At 48.4% G+C, this 24820-nt stretch overlaps 2 protein-coding genes across 2 annotated transcripts in view; one reads left to right on the top strand and one right to left on the bottom strand.

Moving 5' to 3' along the window:
* The first annotated feature begins 2395 nt into the window (after positions 1-2395).
* On the top strand, positions 2396-2971 carry RHOG (ras homolog family member G). Its single transcript, XM_007940997.2, has one exon. It carries the CDS (start codon positions 2396-2398, stop codon positions 2969-2971), a length of 576 nt encoding a protein of 191 aa, XP_007939188.1.
* A 2013-nt stretch (positions 2972-4984) lies between these two features.
* The window catches only part of PGAP2 (post-GPI attachment to proteins 2), a 22593-nt gene continuing 2757 nt past the window's right edge, over positions 4985-24820 (bottom strand). Inside the window, exons 2-8 of the mRNA XM_007940994.1 lie at positions 21102-21120; positions 17333-17507; positions 10177-10383; positions 6275-6527; positions 6017-6123; positions 5308-5416; positions 4985-5115 (exon numbers count right to left, since the gene is read on the bottom strand). Of these exons, the coding sequence (XP_007939185.1) occupies positions 4985-5115; positions 5308-5416; positions 6017-6123; positions 6275-6527; positions 10177-10383; positions 17333-17497 (972 nt within the window). The 5' untranslated portion in view covers positions 17498-17507; positions 21102-21120. The remainder of the gene's footprint in view (positions 5116-5307; positions 5417-6016; positions 6124-6274; positions 6528-10176; positions 10384-17332; positions 17508-21101; positions 21121-24820) is intronic.

Below are 24820 nucleotides of genomic sequence, written 5' to 3'. Positions count from 1 at the left end.
GATAGAAATATTTTTATGGGAACCAGAGAGGCAACCTCATACACAAACCATTTCCCTTCCAGCTGGCCCCAGGGGAAGCTGTGGCCTGGGAGGGAGCTGGGACCAAGCCCTGGAACCTATGCAGCCCCCTTACTACCAAAGTTCCTTTACCACTTCCCAAGAGGGGAATTCCCTCCCCTCCATCTTTGGTTTCTCAAGGCTTTTGAACCAATGGTTAAGAGGTCAGACTGTGGGACTAAAGAATTCCTAGAACAGGGTGCAGCTTTCCATTGTGGAAAATGAAATGGAGAAGATGGGACAGTGGTGAAGGTTGGGTAGAGCCAGGAATACTTGGGGATTTGGGAGTGTCTAAAACAGGGCTGCTCCCTCCCAAGGAGAAGGGACCTGGTTGTGGGAGAGAGGCAAGGAAAGGAAGTCACATACAGGGCCACAAGCGTCCCCCGTGGCCTAGAGGAAGTAGCCGATGAGAGGAGAATCATTGCCACAGTGGTATAAATAATCACAGGGTTTCCAGAAGCTCTGTTCTGTCCCAGAACTCAGAAAAGCAGTTCCTCACCCCAAGGCGCTGTGAGCTGCAGAGATCAGGGTGGTGGCTGGAGCCAGGACTTCCTCCCTCATACTCACTCCACTAATAATTACAGTAGCCTGTTTATTGGGTACTTCCTATGTGCCAAAGGAGCTCTGGTGGTATAATAGTTAAAGCATTCAACTACCAAGCAGGAGGTTGGTGGTTTGAATCCACCCACCACTCCATGGGAGGAAGATGAAACAGTCTGCTTCTGCAAAGATTCACAGCCGTGGAAACCCTATAGGTCAGTTCTGCTGTGTCCTAAAGGGTCGCTGAGTCGAAATCGATGGCAGTGGGTTTGGTTTGGTTTTGGTTTCCTATGTGCCATGCTTCATGCTAAACACTGTACACATTAGGTCATTTGATACTCTAAGCAACTCTAATACAGTAGCAAGACTATCCCGTTTTATAGATGAGAAAATTGTGGATCAAGGAACTTAAATATGTTACTTAAGATCATACAGGACTAGTTCATGGGACTGTGATTAGAATGCCTGGCCAGTCTGACTCCATCATCTATGTTCTTTGTGTTAATGTCCCTAAAATTCTTCAGAAACAAGTTGTGCTGTGGTCTCAGGAAAAAGGATGTATGATTAAAGGGAAAATTAAGTTTCTGGCTGGGCTTGGAGGATCTGTCCCATCCCACCAAGGGTCTTGAGAGAAGATGCAGATATCTGGGAGCCTCTGCCTTATTCTTCATTTGCCCAGATTCCAGTCTAGATCCCAGTCTGGCTCATTCTCCAGTATTCCTCTTCATTGAGTTGCCATCCTGGGAATGTGTAGCCAGGTAGGATTTTCTATGCTTACAAGAATGATAGAGTGAGCTCTCCCCACCTTTTCCCTATCCCTGCCACACCCTGGATTAGAACAGGGCAGCTGTCTAGAGAACTGTGTTCTTTATTCAGTGTACTTCTTATTGGGTCTTTTGGTTTGCACTCAGTAGCCAAGATGTCAGGTTTGGAAAAATTGAAAATATTGGTGTATTGGGTAGATGGCCCTGAGTTGGGAAAGGTACCACCCATGGCTACATCTCAGAGTGACCTGGGTCAGCTGCCCTGTGCCAGAACCCTTCTCCAGCCTTTAAAGCTTTTACTAGTACCCAGAGAAAAATAAAGATAGGTCATACTTGTTGTTGTTGCTGTCGAGTCGGACCCCACTCATAGCGACCCCTCCTTGAGTTTCCAAGGTGGTATCACTATGGAAGTAGATTGCCCAACCTTCCTTCCGAGGAGCGGCTGGTTGGTTTGAACCGCCAGCCTTCTGGTTTGCAGTCAAATGCCTTAGGCACTATGCTACCAGAGCTCCCAGGTCATACTTAGTGAGTGGTTATTACAGCCAAGCACTGTGCTAAATGCTTTATATGTATTAACTTACTTAATCCTCACAACAACCCACTGAAGGTAGGTATTGTTTTATCCCCATTTTACAACTAAGAAGACTGAGACTAGAGAGAAGGTAAGTAATTTGTCCAGGGTTACACAGCTAGGAAATAATAGAACCAGGATTTGACCATAGTTTAGCACCCGTACGTGATTCACACTGTATCATACTGCCAGCCATCAGGGTTCTCACATCTGAGTACCTTTGTTCAATCTCAGAGCCTCTCTTGTGTATCTCTCTCTGATCTGTATTGACAGGCTTGCAGGATGGTGTCAGGTTAAAGGAACAGGAGTTGATTTTCCTCTATGTGCCTTCATCCTTTGTGACCAATGGGTGGAGGCCTCCTTAACCAAGAGTGTCCCCTTTCATCTGTCCGCAGGTAACTGCATCCAGAGGGGCCCGGGAAAGGAAGGAGGCACTGCCTCCACTGCAGCAACTGCACCCAGGATGCAGAGCATCAAATGTGTGGTGGTGGGTGATGGAGCCGTGGGCAAGACGTGCCTGCTCATATGCTACACAACTAACGCCTTCCCCAAGGAGTACATCCCCACTGTGTTCGACAATTACAGCGCTCAGAGCGCAGTTGATGGGCGCACAGTGAACCTGAACCTGTGGGACACAGCGGGCCAGGAGGAGTACGACCGCCTCCGTACACTCTCCTACCCTCAGACCAACGTCTTTGTCATCTGTTTCTCCATTGCCAGTCCGCCCTCCTATGAGAATGTGCGGCACAAGTGGCATCCGGAGGTGTGCCACCACTGCCCTGATGTGCCCATCCTCTTGGTGGGCACCAAGAAGGACCTGAGGGCCCAACCTGACACCTTACGACGCCTCAAGGAGCAGGGCCAGGCGCCCATCACCCCGCAGCAGGGCCAGGCACTGGCCAAGCAGATCCATGCAGTGCGCTACCTCGAGTGCTCCGCCCTGCAGCAGGATGGCGTCAAGGAGGTGTTTGCTGAGGCTGTCCGGGCTGTGCTCAACCCCACGCCAATCAAGCGTGGGCGGTCCTGCATCCTCTTGTGACCCTGGCGCTCAGCTTGGAGGCTGTCCCTGCCCCCCCCCACCAGTTGTGCCTTGGCGCCTTGTCTGCCCCCAGCTGTGCCTTAAGGACTAATTCTGGCACCCCTTGCCAGGGGGCTCCCTGAATCCTGTTTTCTCTGAATGCCTTTTCCCATTAAGGAGGCCTGCAGGGAAAGGGGCTCTGGGCCCTGCCCCACTGCACTTGGGAACACCAGGTGTTCTCATGAGCTCACCCAGGCCAAGGCTGGATCCTGCCCCGGAGGCCAGCCTGGTGCCCTCTCCCCCTTTTCCCCCTACTGACCAATTCACCCAGCTTTTCCACACAGGTGTTGTTGCCTATTGTGGTGCCTCAGGTTAGGGGCTCTCAGCCATCCCTAACATCTGCCTTCACTGCTCTTGGAATTGTTCCCTCCCCCCCAAGATGCTCTCTCCTTTCCCACAGGAAGGAACCACAAAATCCTGAGAAGATGAACGTGCCCTAACCGGCCCCTATGTGCCTTGGCCTTATGCATCCGCTGACTGACTCAGCCCCTGTGCTCCTGGGGGCCTTTCCTACCCCCATCAGCATCAATAAAACCTCCTGTCTCCAGTGGCCCTGACTCCTCCCTGTGTGCTAGGCAGTGGGGGTTGGGCAGGGCTGGGCACAGGCTAGGGCTCCCCAGAGACTGGGAGCCTTTTGTTTCCTATAAGAAGGGACAGAAGACAATAGGCTTCATTGTGGTCCCCCCACCCCCCAATTTCCCTAACAAAGCTCTGGGTTCCCTTGGAGGTACCAGTCTTGCTCTGGGGCCCAACCACAGATGCTATAGTGGACTGAGATGCAAATCATGAGGAAGGACTTCCTGATCTAGGGCTGAGAGTGAGGTTGAGAGCATTGGTCTGAAGGCAGGGTGACAACAGTCCTGGGCCTCTCAGTCATGCATCTGAGGTCTGTGACATTAGAAGACAGATTCCCCAGTCACTCTTACTCATCAGAGTGGGCTTAGACCAGCCTCAGAAGACTCCAGGTGTAAAGAAGGGCGCCACTAGGGATCTTATCCTGCCATGGATTTATTCCCTCCATCCTGGAGACTGCCCCTCACCTCAGTTCCTATCAAACAAAGAGACCAGCTCTGAGGACTAGCAAGCCTAATCCATACTGTTTGCAAAAAAAATATTTATTTTCCTTTGAAATAAAATGAACAACCAGAAAAGCTCAGGGCCTGGGGCAGTAAAGTGGATGGGAAGACACCAGGTAACCCATTTTGGGGTAGGGGTCTGTGCTTCTGATACCTCTACTCTGTACTTTTGCAAAGGAAAGGGTCTGTAAGCCAGAGATTTCAGAAAGGAGGGGAAATACATGTGTTGGGTTCCTTTTCTGGAGCAGGTTGTCACTCAGATGCAGGACACCATTTCCATCAAGTGACATCAAAACCAGAGACTGGCAGAGCCCTTGGAAATCACATAGCCCACCCATTCCCCATTAGACACATGGACACAACTGAGGCTAAGATAGGGAAGAGTATACCCAAGAATACACACCAAAGAGGTATGTCAGGACTAGAACATCTGGGCAACCTTAGCAGGGGATTGTAGCTTTAGGCTGGGTGTGCACAGTAGATCTTAAGCCATGTTAAGTGGAAGTACCCATGGGGAGAGAGAAATCTGAATTTCAGGTAGTGGCCCCTGCTCAGTGGTCCATAACCTCAGTGAGGTGGCTATGTATGGATCAAAATTGGGATGTGGTTATGAACCTCAGTACTTAGCACCAGAAGGTGGAGGGTGGAGCTTTCCTGCCAGCCCAGCTTCTTGAGGCATCTCAGGCAGGGGTGATGCTGCTAGATATAACCAGGTGGGAGGTGGGGGAAAGGAGAAACCAGCAGGACTGGTAAAGCCTTGTCCTATGCCCTTCCTCTGTTTTCCCCCACCCTCCACCCCAGCTTCAGTAGGGCCCAAAGAGGACACAAGTGAGGAAGGCCAGACTGTCATCTTTTTTCTGGGCAGTGGGCCTCCTCCTCCCTAGCAGGAGAGAAGTGTTCAGAATCTCTTTTCTTCAGGCTGGGAGGTAATGAGCAGCTCCTTGTTCCCGAAGTCCCACCAGGCAGTCATGTGGAACGCCATGTTGGTTAAGACAACAGTGTATTCCAGGATGGCAAAGATGGTGTATACTGTTGTGAGGACACAGGGAATGGCAAGGTGACTCTCATGCCACCTCCACCCAGGCTTCTTAAATCACTACGCCACTAGACCATCACAGGGAACACAATAGCAGCCAGCCCCAAAGACTAATACCATACTGCATGTTATAGAAAAGATCACAATTGCCCCTCTCCCCAGCCATAACCCCAGTCTGGTCTCACCTCCAGCCTCACAATACATGTTGTGCCGAAAGTAGACAGCTAGCGCCGAGAAGAAGGCGATGAAATTGATGATGAAGAGCCTCTGTTTCCAACTGTAGGACTTTCGCTCCTAGGGGATGGGCTGTCTGATCACCCAGCAGCTTGCTGGGTGTGTGAGCAGCCTCTGCTCTTGGCCCAGGCTCCAAAGAGCTGGCCCTTGCCTCCCTTGGTTCCCCACTAGTAGTCATGGGAAGGGACACAAGTAGGGGCAAGCAGGTATAATAGAGGTGTTTACAGCCCTACATTGGCGGGGTGGAGGGGTGGTGATGAGGCCCAGAAGTGATCGGTCTTTGCCTCTCCTGATTCTAGGGGATGGAATTTAAAAGTTACATGGAGTCACCCTCCAGCCCAACACTGCCAGAGACCGTGGGGAGGTGTGTATGTAGGTGGGACACGGCCACTCTTACAGAGACCACATTCCCTGATGGTGTTCCTAACCCCTGCAGCCTGGGTGCAGCTAAATTGTTCTCCAGTCCCCCATACTACCCAAACCTAGTCCTAGATTCAAACCAACCACCTTCCCTTGTTCCCAAACCCCAGCCCAACCCCAGCACCCGTCAGGGTTCCCTTTAGAACTTCAATTCCCACCTCACCGTTACCACATCCTAAGGACAGGTGTCCTTGCTTTTCTCCTGGGCCATCTGGAGCCCCACTAGGGGTGGTCCCGTACCTCCTGACTTACTGTGTGCTTCTTGGTCAGCCGCCAGAGAATGCAGGTGAGGAGCATGTAACTGAGGGATGAGGCGATGAACACAATGAAAGCATTCTCGTGGATGGCTGATGGGAGAGAGCAGTGTTGCGGGCACTCATTGCAGGCAGTGCCCAAACCCCAATATAAGGTGAAGTGAGAGGCAGGCCCCTCCTTGAAGGGCGGGGCATGTTCCCTCCCTGAACCCTTTCCCTGATCCTCCCTGGTCCAGACACCCACTGAAGTCCTCGGAGGAGGAGACATAGGTGAGCACTAGCAGCGCAAGGTTCTCGAGGACGTTGAGGCCGAAGTTGAGACGGCAAAGCGGGCGGTAGCCGGGACAAGGGCAGGCACAGCTGAGGTAGTGGTTCCAATAGGCGAAGGCCACCATGAAGCGGGGCGCCGAGTGCAGGCCGATGCAGAAGCGCCATACGTAGCGCTGAGGAACCTCCCCGCCGATGGCCGAACTCACCGATGGCAGGTAATTGGGCACCTGGAGAGTTGTGACCCGTCTGGACACCGGCCTCCGCCGGTCCTGCCCACCTGGAGAGGCTTCTCTCCATCTATCAAGTTCCCTCTCACCCCCTAAGGGCCTGCTCCAGCCCCCCCCCCCCAAGATGGCTTCCTCCAAGTGCTCAGAGCTCTCAGCAAACTTCCCCTTCCTGGAACAATATCCTGTTCTCATTCTGCAGCTAGCCTGAGATTTGTGTAGCGCTATGGCCGGACCTTCTCCACTCCTCCCCATATTGGAACCTGAATATGGCTGGGCACCCTTGCAGATGGATTCAGATGCTGTCTGAACCCATAGCACAGGGCTTTGCCTCCAATCAGGGGCTGTGGGAGGTTATAAGACCTCTGATTCAGTCCTGGGAGGGGCAGGGATGAGCCACAGACCATCTGAGCTTCCTTGTGACAGAGGGGATTCACTGCCCTGCTGAGCTGTTCCCCTGGTTGATCCCAGATCCACTCATTCCTCTGGATAGGTGTGCCAAGCTGGCAGGAGATACTGTTGGCAGGAGATACTGTGAGATTCTCCCTGAGAGGGGCTAAAAGGGCACTCTCCACTTTAATCATGTTTAAGAAAGCCACCCACTTTCCTGTTGTTGTCTTAAGAAAATGACCCTATTCCTGTACACATGTCCCACCCATCTTTCTCAAGGTCTGGAATTCTTCATTCCTTAAGGAATTCCCTTAAGGGTGAGTGAGGAAGGAGGAGCAGTTAATACTCACGTAGCTAAATGCATTGGTGCATTGCTTGTATGAGGGGAGAGTAGTTTATATGGGAATAAGAAAGTCAGGGATGGGAGGAGGATCCTTAGACTCCAGGGGCTATAGCTCTTCTCAAGCTTTAATGCGCAGAGTACTCACCTGTGTTTTGCGTTAAAATGTGGGTCTGGAGTGAAGCTTGAAAATCTGTATTTCTGAACAATTCCAGGGCTATGGAAGGTACCAGTCCACAGCCCACAATTTCTATGGACATTAGATCCTTCACAAGGGCCAGGCAGTGCCAGAACCCAAGCAAGGAAACAATCATGCTCTGACCACGGAGACCTAGTCTTCAGAGACAGAATTCTGCAAGATTCCTTCCTTTATCCTAATAGGGGTGCTGAATACCTGGAGCCTCTGGGGAGAAGGCCAATGCTGATGCAGCTCATGGGGCAGGGGAAACCTGGGCAAGGATGAGCCAGGGGTTCTAGCCCCTACAGAAAATGTAGATTCCCCAAGGCAGTGTGAGAAGCTAAGGGCAGAGTTCATGGAGAGAGGATGCTGCCCTCAAGGCCATGGCTTGAGATACTACAGTTTGAAACAAGACTCAGAACTTCACTTGAATTATCAGTAAAGAAGCAGCATGGAGGCTCTGCAGCTGTGCAACCCTGAATCTGCATTCCAGCTCTGCCTTTATTTGCTGGGTGATCTTGAACAAGTCACTTTACCACTCTGAGCTTCTATTTCCTCACTGGTGAAATAGGGATAATACCACCTACCTTGCAGAGTGATTATAAATACTAATAGGACATATGTAAAGCAGCTGACATTGTCAGGCATATAGGAGGTACAAGTGGTGGCTTCAGAAGACAAACATGCCTGGAGAGCAACACAGCCATTAAACATGGGAAGAAGGCCTGCATCTGGGACAGGACCATATATATTCATCTGATACTTTTGAATCACCTAAGCCTCCTCACTTGATTTTTCTGCCTCTGTGGTTCCCTGACTAGGGTTAATAGGAGTGTCCCCTCTACCTCTTGAAATGTTCATTCTGAAAACTCCTGCTTCAACTTCAGCTACTTTAAAGAGAACAGAGACAGCAGAGGGTGCAGATCATCCAAGGGCCCAGAGCTCTGAGAGATGCTGGGGAACAGGTAGTGGGTATAGATGGCACATAGTTGGGGGGGAAGCCTCAGGAGGAAGAAAGAGTTAAGGCCCTGTGGCCATCATTCCTGTCTTCACAAGCTCTTCTCGTAAAGGACAGGAGTGGGAGTCTAAGAAAGGGGACTGATCTATCACACACACACACACACACACAAAATCAGATACAGATAATCATATGTCCCCCACTCCCATCTCCAGCAAACAAATTCCCCACTCATCAATTGTGTCAGCAACAAGGAACATCAGGCGCTATTACAGTCCACGTACACAACTCACCCAAGCCTCCCTATGAACCCAGAGCTAAGGGCCCTGACAGATGGGGACACAGTTCCTTTCCCCAAGTACAGAAGCCCTTTGGCTTAGGGGAGTTGGCTCAGTAGTCCTGCGTGCAGGGCAGTAAATCAGAAACTTACATGGCATAAGGGGGGGAGAAAAATCCTCTCCCATCACGTTGTGTGTCTTCAAGTCAAAAGCAATGTGTAACGACCCTATAGGCCAGAGTAGAACTGTCACATAGGGTTTCCTAGGCTGAAATTTTTATGGGAGCAGATCACCAGGTGTTTTCTCCCACAACATGGCTGGTGGATTCAAATGTTGGCTAGCAGCCAAGTCCTTAACCACTGCACCACCAGGGTCCTTGCTCCCATTATAACACCTCAGATTTCACTTCATTGGCCTCAAAAACAGTATCCCCAAATTATGAATGACTTCTTTATTTACCTTACTGCTGCTATCCTTTGCCAACTGGACAAAAACCTCTAATTCCTGTTAGTTCTACTGCTACTCCTTTCTGGGTTCCATCACCTTCTCTCTATGTTAACAGTCCCCCTCTTAGCTCTGCTCTCCCCAGTAGCCTGAGCTATTGCACTAATCTCCTCATTGGTCTCCTTGCCCCTACTCTTATCCCTACCTTAAATCTGTTATCTACTCAGGAGCCAGAATGATCTCCTGAAGCACAAATCTAGTCAGGTCCCTTTCCTATTTAAAATATTCATGGCTCCCCATTGTTCTCTGCATAAAATCCAAAGTCTTCAGCCTGGCATTCATTAAGAACTTGCTTCACCCCCACAGCAACAATGCCCCCTCCTCCAGAAAGGAAGTGTTCCCCAACATTCAAGCTGGGTCAGTGCCTCCTCCAGGGCCCATGGTACCTGTACTCCCTTTTATCACAATAGGAATGCCATCCCACTTTTTGTGTCTATGACTGTCTCTCATAGGAATAAGATATTGTAGTCAAGTCCATGGTTAATTCCATGGCTCTGACACAGAACCTCTACTGCTGGTCTCTCAGGAAAGACCTGGTGGACTGATCTGGGAGGAAAGAGATCCTTCTAGGTCTCTGGCCGGCAAAGCCCTGAGTGGACACAGGCTGTGGGACCTGGGGTTTCCAGGGGGAGGACCAAAGCTTAAGGATCCCAGAGCAGGACTGGGCTAAAGCCAACTGTTACTTCTCCTGGCCCATGGTCTCACTTTACCTTCTCAACCCAAGCTTCTTTCCCAGTCTGGTCTTCCTTTTCCTTCTTATGATCTCCCTTGCCCATTCTCAGTTTTTTCCCCATCCACCTCCAACTCTCGGCTCCCTTCCACTCTTAAGAGAACTCTGTGAATCTCTCCTCCAAAGCTCTCCCTAATCCTGACCCACTCCCCCATTCTTTTATCCTTTCTTCTTCTCTCTGACCCTTTATCTCCCCTCCTCCTTTTTCTAATTTCACCTTATCATCATCTCCTAACCTGGCCCTGACCCAGGTGCTGGGGCACCTGGCACTCACCCCACAGTCAGTGGCCACCGTGTACTCAAAGTGGAACACCAGGGACCAGATGATGCAGAAGAAGAAGCCGAACACTGGGAAAGTGACGACCCACCAGACCAAGGCTGTGAAGCGGAGCCGGAACACAGTCCCGTCGGGGTCCAGGGACTGAGAGGCCGCAGAGAACATCCTGTGGAAAATGTTGCCCAGGCAGGGCAAGGAACACAACTTGGGGCTTTGTGGGATACCTGAGACTGGGACAGTGGAGCCTTTTCCAGAGCTAGCTCCTTAGGGAAGAGTCAAAGCAGAAAGGGTTGAAAGATTTTAAGAAAAAAAAGGAAGACAGTATAGAACAGAAGGAGGTCCGGAGATAGGCAGACTAAGCTCTCAGGAGTCCTCTTGGTGCACTGATCCTGTAGGTCTATCTCTTGAAGAGTCTAGAGAATAGAGGTTCCCAGTAGCCTGGACACCGGAGCCCTAATGACCCGTCTCACTCTCACGACCCTCACACCCAGTCACAACCTCAAAATTTGGAGGGTTATTATTCCCATTCCACAGAAGGGGAAACTGTAGCCCAGAATTATGTGAGGGTCTCTTGCCTCTTGCCACGTGACAGCTTAACACTCCAAGTCAAGACTTCCTTCAGGCCACGTAACCTAGACAAAGGACCCTTGGCATAGACTGGCCCAAGCCCTCCCACTGACCCTGTCTGACCACATTCCTACTCCTCACCCAAGTTCAACTAGGAACACTGGGAGTGCCCACTTCCAATGAGGCCCGCAAGCTGCCAGCCATCCCGCCCCCAGGCTTAGAATGATCCAGGCCTCAGGCTAGCAGTGCAGTGATCCCAAGATACCAAGATGCCTGCAGAGGCCCAGACCCCTCATCTCTTTCCCCGCTAAGAGAACCATGTCACTCAACCCAAGATTGTGGAATCTGAGGGTTATGGGAAACATCCCCACTCAGCTTGAGGCTGCTGGCTGTGCCAGGCAGCTTCTGTCCAGCTTAGACTCAGGAAGCTGAGCTTCTTCCAAACCCTTCCCCCTCCACCCAGGACTACCACAAAACATAAACCGACCCCTTGTGCCCTTTCTGAGGGGCAGAGAGAGAGAGAGAGTTTGAATTAAAAGGCCTAAGACCAAATCTTCCCTTGGGACTCATACCTCTCTCCACTAAGAGTACCCCAGTCCACTAGTCCAGCTCAGGATCAGAAATGGGGTGGTGGCGCACAAGGCGACACTTACACTGGGTGCTGAAGGATCCAAGGCTTGGCTTGCAGGCTCTAGCCAGACTGAGGCTGTACTAAGACTGGAGGGTCCCACCCCCAGCTCTCTAGGACCTGCCCTCCCTCCCACAAAGCATAGCTCTCCACGCCTGCCCAGTCACACAGCCTTCCTAGGATCACCAAGGCCATGTTATAAATCCTGGAACGCTCTGCAAAGGTAAGAAGTGATAGTGGCAGCTATTTCTTGCCAGGAATAGGGGTGGGGGACTTTCTAAGTGTTGTATCCAGGGATACAGGTGGCAGGTTTCTGGGAAGGGAAAGGAAGAAAGCAGAATGTGATCTCGTCCATTTATCTTAGAGCAGGATAGAGTATGTTTGTTGGGCCCCACTGGAGAACTGGCTAAGCCTGTGACAATAGAATCGGGATCCAAAAAAGATCTAGATGGGCCTGAGTATGAGGTAACTGTGTCCAGCCTGGGTGGAAACAGCTAATGGCAGCCCAGCAGAGGTCTAATTGGTACAAAAGAAAGAGAACTGCGGCAAAGAAATAAAAGACCAAAATGGAGAATTTCAGAATTTCAGAGAAGAGACTCTGAAATTTGCTCTTGAACACAGAGTAGTTAACCAAGTGGGAGAAATGATGACATAAAAGTTTAATGGATTTCAAAGGGTGGCTTGAGAAGATAAAGTGTTACAACGACTTGTGCAAAGAACTGGACTTAGAAAACCAGAAGAGAAGAACATGCTTGGCATTTTTCAAGCTGAAAGAATTGAAGAAAAAACTCAAGCCTCGAGTTGGCAATATTGAAGGATTCTATGGGCAAAATACTGAATGATGCAGGAAGCATCAAAAGAAGATGGAAGGAATACACATAATCACTGTACCAAAAAGAACTGGTCAGTGTTCAACCATTTCAGGAGGCAGCATATGATCAAGAACTAATGGTATTGAAGAAAGAAATACAAGCTGCACTGAAGGCATTGGTAAAAAATAAGGACCCAGGAACTGATGGAATACCAATAAAGTTTGGTTGCAACAAACATATGCAACACTGGGAGTGCTCACTTATCTACGCCAAGAAATTTGGAAGACAGCTACCTGTGCAACTAACTGGAAAAGATCCATAATTGTGCCCATTCCAAAGAAAGGTAATCCAACAGAATGTGGAAATTATTGAACAGTATCATTAATATCACACAAAAGTAAAATTTTGCTGAAGATAAGTCAGAAACGGTTGTAGCAGTACATTGGCAAGGAACTGCCAGCAATTCAATCCAGATTCAGAAGAGGACATGGGACAAGGGCTATCATTGCTGGTATCAGATAGATCTTGGCTGAAAGCAGAGAATACTAGAAAGATGTTTACCTGTGTTTTATTAACTATGCAAAGGCACTCAACTGTGTGGATCAAACAAATTATGTACAACATTGCAAAGAATGGGAATTCCAAAACACTTAACTGTGCTCATGAGGAACCCATACATAGACCAAGAGCAGTAATTAGAACAGAACAAGGGAATACTGCATAGTTTAAAATCAGGAAAGGTGTATCCTTTTACCATACTAATTCAGTCTGTATGCTGAGCAAATAATAAGGGAAGCTGGACTATATGAAGAAGAATGTGGCATCAGGATTGGAGGAAGACTCATAACAACCTGCAATATGCAGATGACATAACCTTGCTTGTTGAAAGTAAAGATGTCTATAGCTGTCAATATGGATTATAACTCAACATAAAGAAAACAAACTGGATCAACAAGCAACATCACAATAAACAGAGAAAATATTAAGTACATTAAGGATTCACTTAACTTGGATCCAAAATCATGGAAGCAACAGTCAAGAAATCAAATGTCATCAGAGGTCTTTCTCACCTCCCCCCACCCTATTCCAAATACTTAGGCAGTTAATTTTTTTTTTTTTTAAAAATAAGACCTCAGTGGTGAATTGAAAAGGATACAATTTTCAGATCCCTTCCTGTCATGCCCTTCCCTAAAAAAGCAAATAAAGGATCCTATCCGTGCTGGTAAAAAAAAAAAAAAAAAAAAAAAAAATGAACAATATTCTACATTCTACTTTGGTGAGTAGAAATGGGGTTCTTAAAAGCTTACAAGCAACCATCTAGATACAACTATTGGTTTCTCCCCATCCACAGGAAAGAATGAAGACAATTAAAGACTCAAGGAAACAATTAGTCCAAAGAACTGATGGACCTCACAAACCATAGTCCCTACTACCCTGAGACCAGAAGAACCAGATGGTACCCAGCTACCACTACTGACCACTCTGATTGGGATCACAATAGAAGGTCCTGGACAGAGTGGGAGAAAAACATAGAACAAAATTCAAAGTTGTAATAAAGACCAGACTTAGTGGTCTGAACCCCTGTGACTATGGCCTTTAGACATCCTTCAAACCTGAAACTGAAGCCATCCCTGGGGATCACCTTTCAGCCAAACAACAGACAGGCTACAAAGTGAACAATAACACCGATGAGGAACCCTACTTCTCAGAACAATCAACCATAGAAGACCAAAGGGGCAGCACTTGCCCAAAAACAAAGTTCAGAAGGCAGGAAGGGGCAGGAAAGAATGGCAAATGGAAATAGGGAATCCAGGGAGGAAGTAGATTTTGATTTGTGATACTGATTACAATCCCCACAATGTAGCAGAACTCTTCCCACTTCCTCCTTGTGTTTACTGATTCCATATGTCTTCCTTTCTCATCCCTTCCTGCCTTCTGAGCTTTATCCCTAGGCAAATGATGCCCTTTTGATCTCACAAGGTTGGTTGTTCTAGAGAGTGTGTACCTTCCTGGTGTTATTGTTCACCTTATAGGCCTGTCTATTTTTGGCTGAAAGCTGAGCCACAAGATGCAAAAGACCTCTCTAAAGTGTTAAAAAGCAAAGATGTCACTTTGAGGACTAAGGTGCACCTGACTTGATCCATAGTATTTTCAACCACCTCATATGCATTTGAGAATTTCACAATAAATATGGAAGGCTGCAGAACTGATGCTTTTGAATTATGGTGTTGATGGAGAATACTGAATATACCATGAATTGCCAGAAGAATGAACAAATCTGTCTTGGAAGAAGTACAGTCAGAATGTTCTTAGAAGTAAGGATAGTGAGACTTGGTCTTGCCTATTTTGGACATGTTATCAGGAGGGATCAGTCCCTGGAAAAAGACATCAAGCTTGGTAAAGTAGAGGGTCAGCAAAAAAGAGGAAGACCTTCAAATGAGATGGATTCTGAGGACGGCTCAGGATGGGGCAGTGTCTCATTCTGTTGTACATGGGGTCTCTATGAGTTGGAACCATCTCAACGGCACCTAACAACAATGGGTATAACCAGTTAACATGTTTTGCTGCTAAGTGAAAAGCTAGAGGTTTGAGTATACCCAGAGGCACCTCAGAAGAAAGTCTGGTGATCTACTTCTGAAAGATCACAGCCTAGAGAAACCCTATGGAAAAATATCACAGCATATCAAAACCCTATGGAGAGCAGTCTACTCTGCCCTCAGTTAGAATCAATGTGCCAGCAACTGGTTTGCTGGTGGTTAATAGCCAGTAACAGGAATGGCACAGTCCTGCTCTCACTGTACTGCCCAAGGCACCTGGAGTCTTAAACCCAGATCAAGGTCCAGCATGAAGAGAAGATAGTGACCAATTGGCCCAAGTCTGGGGTCACAGTAGGGAGGAAGAAACCTGGAGACTATGTCCTGTGAAGGCTGCCTGAAGGAAGTAGATAAGTTTACCTAAGAAGAGTAGACTCAAGGACCCCCACTACTGTCTTCCCATCTCTTCAGGGCTGGCCTAAAGTCAGGAGGAGTGAGTAACTTTATAATGCCCAAAGCAAGAGTCAGCACCAAAGCAGAGATTCACAGAAGGAAAGTGTAAACTCACTGTAAGAAAGAGCTTGCTGTTAGTTACTAAGCCCCCTTAGAAATAAGCTGCCTGAGGAGGAAGGAAGCTCCCCATCACTGGGTGCAAGCAGAGGAAAAGTCATCTAATTATAGGTGAGTGGGACTAGGTTACTTTTTTTTAGTTCTAGAGTTGGCCACTGTTGGGATATTCTGAGTGAGAGAATCACAGCATATTTGAAAATCTCTAGCTGGATCCAACAGGTAGTCCAATGGAGTGTAGACAAAAGGCCTCTAGGGTCTTATGTGTGGGCCTAGTCCTGCCCCAGAGGGGCCAGGTACCCTTCAAGCAACTACCCACACTTTAGTTCCTTAACTGGTATACCAGGTGTGCTAAGGTTATTGATCCCATAAACTCCAAGAGTCAGCCACAAGTGCAGAGCAGCTCTGTTTAATTCCATATGTCATACATATATTATTAATCTTCTGAGTGGACTAAGACAGCCTTACCCATGCATTCCCTTTCCTAGGGCACTAGGCTGGGATCCTATCCATTTACTCAACAATTTTCTGACTCAGATGCAGTACCCACCTTCAAGGAGCTCCTTGGTTGGAAAGCCAGACACAAGTGTAATGTGTTAGAACTGTGTTAGAGATAACACAAGGAACTATGGGCACCCAGAGGAGTGATTAAGTTTGACCTAAGGAGGCTAGGGAAGGCTTTTTTGGAGGAAGGGACACCTAAGCAGAACTTTGCAGGATGAACAGGAGTTAGCCAGGGTTATGGGAACACTTGGTGCCTTTATCTGAGACGAAAGCTAGGTTAGGGAAGGCCACTGTATAAATCCTTTCTGATCCTCCTGCTCAGATCATCCGGCCATATGTATGCCTTTTCTTCCAGTGCAATTCCTTCTGACAGCTTCCAGTCTTGGGTCTCATCAGACTGGCTGCTAGCAGCTCAAGGCCCACCTCTATCCAGTGACAAATCAGAAGGAGGGGAAATCTCAAGTCATATGAACAAGAGAAATCAGCCTCCATCGCATACTCCCGGCCAGATCCCACTGCCCGTCGCTGTCCTTTTTCTGGAGCAGATGCTATCTATAGGAAAGTGGGGAGCCCAGCTAGCAGGGGCTGGGGGTGGGGAGAGATGGGGCTTCACAGCTCTTTCTGAGGCTAGTTTCAGGGTCCATGCCCAAGCCCTGCTGCTTCTTCTCCACCTTGAGCCCCCAGGCTAACATTCTCTCCTGCTCTGCCTTCCAGCCTGACAATCTCCTTTCCCTCCTCCTCCTCCTTCTGCTCCTTACCCTTCATACTTCCCAAACCACCTTCACATCCTCCCTCTATCTGGAGCTCCATACTAGTGCTGGGAAGGAGTGTGGAAATTATCAACCCCATTTTAGACCTCAGAAAACTAAAGCCCAGTCTGTGTGTCTCAGGTCATACAGAGAGTCAGTGGACAAGCTAAGGAGTAGAACACAGGTCCCACCCCATTTACTCCAAGATCTGAGAAAGGATTCACATTGTTCTTTGTGGCCCAGGACTCCACATCCCTGCCCAGAGGGTACCTGGCCACCTATGGAACTTCAGAACACACAAATACATACATAATCAGGTCCTTATCCAGACAAACACAGATAGAATCCTTTCACACACAGTCCCCACATAAAGTCATTAAATACAGTCATGCCTCTGATTCACACATTTAGAGAATCATATTCCTATAGAGACAGGCACAAGCCCATGGTGCCACACTAAGGGGCCCAGATCCCCTCTAGCCTAGTCCTAGTCTCTCCACATACCCCCCCCCCACCACCACCCAGAAAATCCTGGGGCTCCTGAATCTGCCCCACCATGAAGTATGAATTGAGTTCTAGGTTCAACTTCAGTGTCCCCAGCCCCCAATGGCCTCCATGGAAGGTGGAAGGAAGCCAATCCTTGAGACCTCAGCTTTCAGGCATCCCTCCAGCAGCCTAGCATGTTTGCTAGACCCCAGTAGAGAGTTGGCAAATCCTGTGCCAAGAGAATCAGGATCCAAAAAAGATCCAGACGACCCCAAATATGAGGTATCAGTGTCCCTCAAGCCATACCCCACAGTGTGTGGCCGTTGTCTCCTTGAAGTGGAAGAGCAGGGACCAGAGGATGCAGAAGAGGAAGGCGACAAGTGGACAGCAGACTGTGACCAGGGCCACCAGGGTGAAGCGGAGCCGGACCAGGGTCCCATCCCGGTCCAGAGGCAGTGGGACCTGGTACATCTTGTCAGACCTGGGAATGGAGTGGCGTGCTGTCAGCACCCCAGGATTGGGGCTTGGTGGTGAAGCCAGTTCTTGTGCTCAGTCCTAAACTTGGCTGTACTATGGGGTAGGTAGTATAAGGAAGGGGCCACTGAGTCCCACACAGCTCCTGACCTACATAAGGAAGACCATGAGAATGTCCTCATATTCTCTTGGAATCCCAAGAGAACCAAACCAAAAACCAAACTCACTGCCATCGAGTTGGTCCTTACTCACAGCAACCCCTCCTTGGGTTTCTGAGGCAGTATCACTATGGAAATAGATCGCCCAATCTTCCTTCCGAGGAGTGGGCTAGTGGGTTTGAACCACCAGCCTTCTGGTTAGCAGTCAAATGCCTTATGCACTACGCCACCAGAGCATTCACCTTCAATTTCAGAGGGAAGAGAATGGAAGAAAGGGAAGAAGCTTGAATAAATTAGGAGGCCTCCCCATTACCCCTATGCCTGACTTGACAGGCCTAGAACTGTAAGAGCTGATTTAACTAGTCTCTTATTTCATAAACCAACCCTAAAATCTACCCATGGGCAGAATGGTCCATCTCTTCACCCAGGTCTTTGAACCTTAGCCCCAACTTTTAGGTTTCAGGGCCTCTCATCAGCTCTCAATGCCTCTCCACTGGCCCAAAGCCCTCTTGCACCTTCAGTCCCTTCCAGGCTCTGTGTGCTCTGTGTGTCTGCATCACAGTCCACAACAGCAGGGCTCCATGGAAGATGACAGAACCTCAACTCCCTGTCTGTTACTGCCTGCTGCCTCATGTGTTCTGAGGGTGAAAGGCTTTGCAGAATCAGGCCTAGCATTAGCCTGGGCTTGCTGTTTGCTGGGGAAATTTGCTTGGTCAGCTTCTGGAGGCTTCCCGGTGTCCAGGGCCTGTCCACCAACCTCCCAAGACCAATTGAGGCATCCTAAGGACTGTGATTCCCCCATCAGACAAGGACATCTAAGGTCAGGAACTATAGTAGCTGAGTATACAATAATAACACTAGCCCACCCCCCCTCAGTGACTAGGAGATGAAGTTAAGACCAATAGAGGGGCAGCAACGTGATCCAGTCACACAGCAAATAGAAGAGCCAACACTAGGGTGATGGGGGCCCATGAAAAATCACACAAAATTCTGACCTTTCATGACCCCTCCCTCTCAGGGTCAAAGCCCTGGGCAGAAAGATCAGGTTAAAACTGGTGTGAGGGAGGGAGGAGTACCTATCCATAGGAGGAAGAACTATGAAAAACAAATTCCACATAGATGAGTCAGTGAGCCTTGTGTCCATTGTACAGACAAGAAACCAAGACACAGAAAGGGAAAGGCCATTCCTTCTTCAAAGCCATATGGTGAGCTGGGGGGAAAGCTATCGCTGAACTGGGGCTTTTTGTTGCTAAACAGGGCCTGGCTCCATATACACAAAGAACTTCCTTTCTGGGCTCCAGGACCATGCCAGATCAAGTCTAAACCCTTACTGGCCACACCCCAGCCTGACTCTGTCCTCCAGCCCCACCCTAAGGAAGAGCCCTGATCTCAAGTCAAGCCCGCCTCCTGGCATTCTGGAATAAGCTAGGTGGATATGCTCCTACATTTTCACCCATCTTCCCCTACTCACCCCTCTGGCACATGAGATCAGGAAGTCTGCCTCAATGGTTCAAGCTCCTTTTGGGAGCCAGGGAACTTCCAGGGGAGTTGGAAGTGGCTCTGATGAGGCTCTCAGATAAAATTCCCTGGATCCTCAAATGGACCAAGTCTCTTAAGGCCCTAGAAGAGGAACAACTCCTCCACCCAGGTCAAATCAGACATGGTTGCAGCATCACTCATCCATCTTCCCAATATCCCTTCCTGAGGCTAGTGGGCTCCAAATCCATCCCTTTTAATTGTGTGACCTTGGGCAAGTCACCTAGTCACCTTAGTCTAGACCTGTTTCCACAGCTGTGCAATGTGGGAATTATGTGGTAAAGATTGTTTCTAAGACCCTTCCAACTTGGTCATTCTGGTTCTGCAGATCTCAGGACAGGAGTTTCCTACCAGAAGGGCAGTTGTTCAATCCCTGGACAGCTCTAACTTCTTCACAGGCATTATTTAACTGAAAACTAAGGTAATACTTAGCTGAAAACTGATTTCTTAGGAGATCTACCTCTTCTCCAAAGGTTCGTAAGAGATCTTGTTAAGTCTCTAGCCCACATCTATTGTTGTTTTTGTTGCTGTTATGTGCCGTGGAGTCGGACCTGACTGATAGCGACCCCTCCTTGGGTTTCTGAGGAGGTATCATTGGGAAAGTAGGTTGCCCAACCTTCCTACTGGGTGCCTAACGGCTACTCCGAGCACTTGGGAAGTGCAAATGGTTAATGTGCTCAGCTGCCAACCAAAAGGTTGGCAACTTAAGTCCATTCAGTGGCACCCTGGATGAAAGGCCTGGCAATCTACTTCCGAAAGAAAACCCCCATGGTGGAGTTTTCTGCTGACACAAATGAGGTCACCATTAGTTGGAATCCACTGACAGCAATTGATTACTGAGTACGAGGCACTACACCGGGAGCTCTGGTAGCATAGTGCCTAAGGCACTTGACTGCTAACCAGAAGGCTGGCGGTTCAAATCTACCAGCCACTCCTCGGAAGGAAGATGCCTCGGAAACCCCAGGAGGGGTCGCTGTGACTTCTTGTTATGTACCGTCGAGTCGGACCCGACTCATAGTGACCCCTCCTTGGCAGTATCACTACGTAAGTAGATTGTCCCATCTTCCTTCCAAGGAGTGGCTGGTGGGTTTGAACCGCCAGCCTTCTGGTTAGCAGTCAAATGCCTTAAGCACTATGCTACCAGAGCTCCCAGTTAGGCACTGTAACCTGTATATTTTTGTTTTGCAGATGAGGAAACTGATTCTCAGAGAGGTTAAAGCACTCGCTGAAGGTCACAAGCTAATAAGGAGCTGAGCCGAGATTTGAAACCAGTCTGTGAAGTTCCAAGGGCCCCCACACCTCCATCTCTACACTTAGAAGAAATCCTGATCGGGAGGCCCAAGAGTACAGAAACATTGCAGGGAGAGCTCAATCCCTGCACACAGAGCCGGAGGTGGAGGAGGGGAGGGAAGGAGGCAGCTCCTGGGATACCGCGTGTGCATGAGGGGGCAGGTACCTGGACCTCAACGCTAGGGGCCCGGTTTTACAGAGGCCAAACCGCGTGGCCGAGCTCTCCTTAGTGGGGCTGCCCATAGATTCAAAGCACCCATGCACATACTCACCCAGGAGGCGGAGGCGAGGAGGCGGTGCCAGCGCAGGGCCGGAGACGGGGTGAAGCCCGGGCGGGCGGGGGGAGCCCCAACCCAGCCGCGGGGAGCGGCGGGGACCAGAGCGGGAACGACGAAGGCGGGGCCGGCGCACTTGGGGCGGAACTTGTGGAGGAAGCAGCGCCCCTGTCCCCTCCCCACTAATGGGGGCTCAGACCCCCTGCTCTCTCCTGAATCTGTGTCTTGTCGCCATGCGTCTTCAGCCTTGTTCTACCCCACTAATTCCGACTGAGATGGAGCAGTCGAAAAGGCCCTAGACATATAGGATAACACGTTGGGCTGGCCACCCAGTCACCTTACCTGTCAACTGCGTTCCATCACCTGTTGAAAGAACATAAAATTAATTCAACAAGCCTCAATTGCTTTCATTCCCTGCCCTGGTCTCTCCTGCCACCCTCCATTCTGACCGGCTTACTCAGCCCCGCCCCGCGGAAACAGCCAGTTTCCTCTCAACCTCGGCGCCCCTCCCCAAAGTTTGCTCACCCAAGCAGGTTGGGCGCCTTTAAGCAAAGGTAAAGGCACCTAGCAAGTAGTGAGATCTGGTGAGGCCCACCCACAGGCACCTGGGCCAGAGCTGTTTTTGTCTTTGATCAGGAGAGGGCGCCCTGTTCCACATAGCACAAGGAGTGGATCCTCTCATACTGCCCCCAACCCTGGGTCTCTCCTCATCCTGAGAGGCTTGATCCCCAGAAACTAGCTCCCCGGGTTTCCTTCTCATCCTGATCCTTCTTGACCCATAAAGGAACTTGAGGGGACCTCTGGCTCCCTTTGAAAGACCATCCTACTTCAACAGGGAAAGAGGGTGACGGAGCCAGTAACCCCTCCCACATTACATTAGGGGGTTGTCAGCACCTGGAGGAGATGGACAAGCTCTGAGCTAGACCTATTACCTTCACGTTTTCCCCCAGTTGAGATCTCCATAGTAATAACTAAGACATTCTGACCACCTTCTATGTCTCCAGAACTATTCTACTTTTTATTTATTTCATTTAATCCTCATAAAACCCCTTTGAGATAGATAGTAGTAATATCTTCATTTTACCAAAAGAAAACAGAGAGATAAATTAAGTGCTCACACAATGGTGAATGTCATAGCCAGGATTCAAGTCTAGCATCTTAACCACTATAATTATAATCACCATTTGCCGATGGAGAGACAGAGGCTCCAAGCTGTTGATTAACTTGCCAGAGCTCTTTTTTCAGGCATTGATGCTTGTTCATTCACTCAGCCTAGGCCTGCTCTGTGGCAGACCCTGTGCTAGGCAATGGTGCGGGAAGCGGAAGTTGTCTGATTTGATTCTGAATCCAAGGGGCTCCCAGTTTGGAAAGTTGTTTATTCTAAAAACTATTTAACTTTGGATTCTCTCCCACTCCATACTTCAAGGTTCCAGGGCAAATGGATAATTAGTGAAGTTTTACTAAAAGAACCACATCCAACCAATTTCAAGTAACTAGGCAGGATTTCTGCCTTGGGGCTGCATGTCTAGCTCTAACTCATGGGTGCTGGCTCTTGGCCCTAGTTTCCTAAATACTATAAGCTGATGCTGGGTCCCTTCTCTCTGCCTCTAAAGGATCCCCAGTACCTGAATCCAGCCTTTAATTCTTTGCCGACCTTGGACAATGCACCATATGGCCCTGAGCCTCAGTTTTCTCATCTGTAAATGGTTTTAAGAATATCCACATGACAAGATTGTTGTGAGAATTAAGCGAAGTAATTTAGTGGCATGTCAGGCATATGCAAAGTACGCAAGACATGATATTATCACTAGGCATGTTGGCTACAGCCTGAACGCTACTCATGACAGCCTTTTCTGAATTGTCTGACCCTGTCACTGACCCTCTGAATCTTTTTGAAAGACTATCACCTTGATTTATGTGAAGAAAAGCAGAAGGAAAGAATGTCTTAGTATGTGCCAGGGGCTTTATGTACTCTTTTATTTGATCCTCTAAATATTCTGGTACAGTAACTCTGATGAAATCCATTTTATAGATAAAAATAAATTAAATAAGCATCTACTCTCATCCATATTCTGTAGGTGCTCAGTGTTTCCTGAACTGTCATTTGTCCATTGTCCAAGTAGCTACAGCTATTGTTGAGGCCTTCTAGTGTCTTTTGCCCTTCTGTTTGGTTGGCCTGGTGTTTGGACATACCTTAGAGAGGCCTATGCCTGAAATGGTACCATCATTCTCCAGCTTCAGCAACAATCACTGCTTCATGCTCCCATCCACACATATATACCAAACTCCCCAAGCAGACAACGTTTGTTCACAGGGATGTTCCAAGCCTCTAGTATCATAGTGACAGCATAGAGCTGGGGACAGCAGAAGAGAAGTAAATGTGGGATGTAGATGTCCAGGAAAGCTTCCTACAGAAGATCTCCTCCAATGGGCTCCTTGCTCTCATATCTATCCATTATCCTCCATATTACAGCTACAATGGCTTTTCTTAAAACACAGATCTAACCATGTCCCATCCTGGCTGCAAATTATTCAGTAACTCCTTAGAGCTTTCAGGAAGAGAGAAAATTCCTTAGATTGTTTTTCAACATCCTCATTTCTGGCCATCTTCTTGTTGTTGTTGTTATGTGCCGTGGAGTCAAACCTGACTCATAGCGACCCCTCCTTGGGTTTCCGAGGCAGTATCACTACGGAAGTAGGGTTGCCCAACCTTCCTTCCAAGGAGTGGCTGGTGGGTTTGAACCACCAGCTGTCTGGTTAGCAGGCAAGTGTCTTTAGCCACTATGCTACCAGAGTAGCCATCTTCTTAGCAACCACATATTTTACATTCTAGCTACACTCCTCTCTTCCATGAAGGCTTTGCTCAACTTTATCCTTATCTCTCCCTAGCTGTCAGTTTCTGCCCACCACTCCACTCCACATACAGCATTGGATGGCATTCCATCACATCCTTATTAGTGCTCTGACAACGATGTAGAAAAATAACTTGTTGCCTGTCTATTTCCACCTTCCTGGGAGCTCAATTAGGATGGAATTCTGTTCTGTTTCATTTCTGGCTCTCAGCTTAGCCCAAAGCCTAGCGTACAGTAGGCACTCGTGAAGTATTTTTTGAATTGAGATGGAATTTGAAGGATGGGCATGATTCTAGGTGAGACAAAAAGCATAAAATGTTAGATAAAATCCTGAGTATACCACTAAATTCATTCAATGCAAATGGACTAAATGAATCACCCAGTTAAAAGTCAAAGATATTCAGACAGGATTTTAAAATATCCAACTATAAACTATTTATAAACCTTAACCTTTCTTATCAAGTTATAAGAAAAGAGGAAGGGAATCAACATGCACCAAACATGTGCCCAGTCTCTTGTAAATTCCTTTATCTTTTCTGACGTTCAACTAGGAATTATTGTGTCTATTTAATCAACAAGGAAACTGGGACAAAGAATAGTTAAATTATTTGTGCAAGCTCTAAAAAGTAGCAGATCTAGGACTTGAACCTAGCTCTATTTGACCCCAAATCTACTGCTCTTTCCAATGCACCATATAAGAAACCTACAACAGTTACTCTGGAAGTAAATCGTTCTTACTCTTGCATGTTTCTGTAGTTCTTACATATCTATCTCTTCCATTAGCACCAATCCTTCACAGCTGTCTGGGGTGAGTTCTCAGGGCATGTGTATGAGAGACTGGGGAGCTTCCAGGACACAAGTGGACTTTCCTCAGCTGTCTTTCTTGGCCAGTGCAGAGTGTTGATCTCTGGACATCTCTGGGCTCCTGATGTTCAGGACAGGGCTGGCTTAGCAAGCTTTTGTGAATATGTCCCAAAATGCTCATTTTTTACAGTGGAAGAAAGAAGATGATGACAACTAAAAGGGATCCTATGAGGATTAGGCAGAGTAAGAGTATATGGTCCCTTTGCTGGTCTAATAGTGCCTGGTGGAACCACTGAGACTATGGCCCCTAGCTACCCTGCAGGTCTGGAATTGAAGCCATACCTGTGGTTTCCAGCTAAACAAAGTACAGGCATGTGAATTAAACATTTACCTCAAGTAGACACA

Source organism: Orycteropus afer, unplaced genomic scaffold (assembly GCF_000298275.1).
Source record: "Orycteropus afer afer isolate SDZICR_OR568_19922 unplaced genomic scaffold, OryAfe1.0 scaffold00074, whole genome shotgun sequence".
NCBI classification, from domain to species: Eukaryota; Metazoa; Chordata; class Mammalia; order Tubulidentata; family Orycteropodidae; genus Orycteropus; species Orycteropus afer.
The sequence above is the reverse complement of the archived record's forward strand: the minus strand, read 5'-3'. Positions and strand labels throughout refer to the sequence as shown.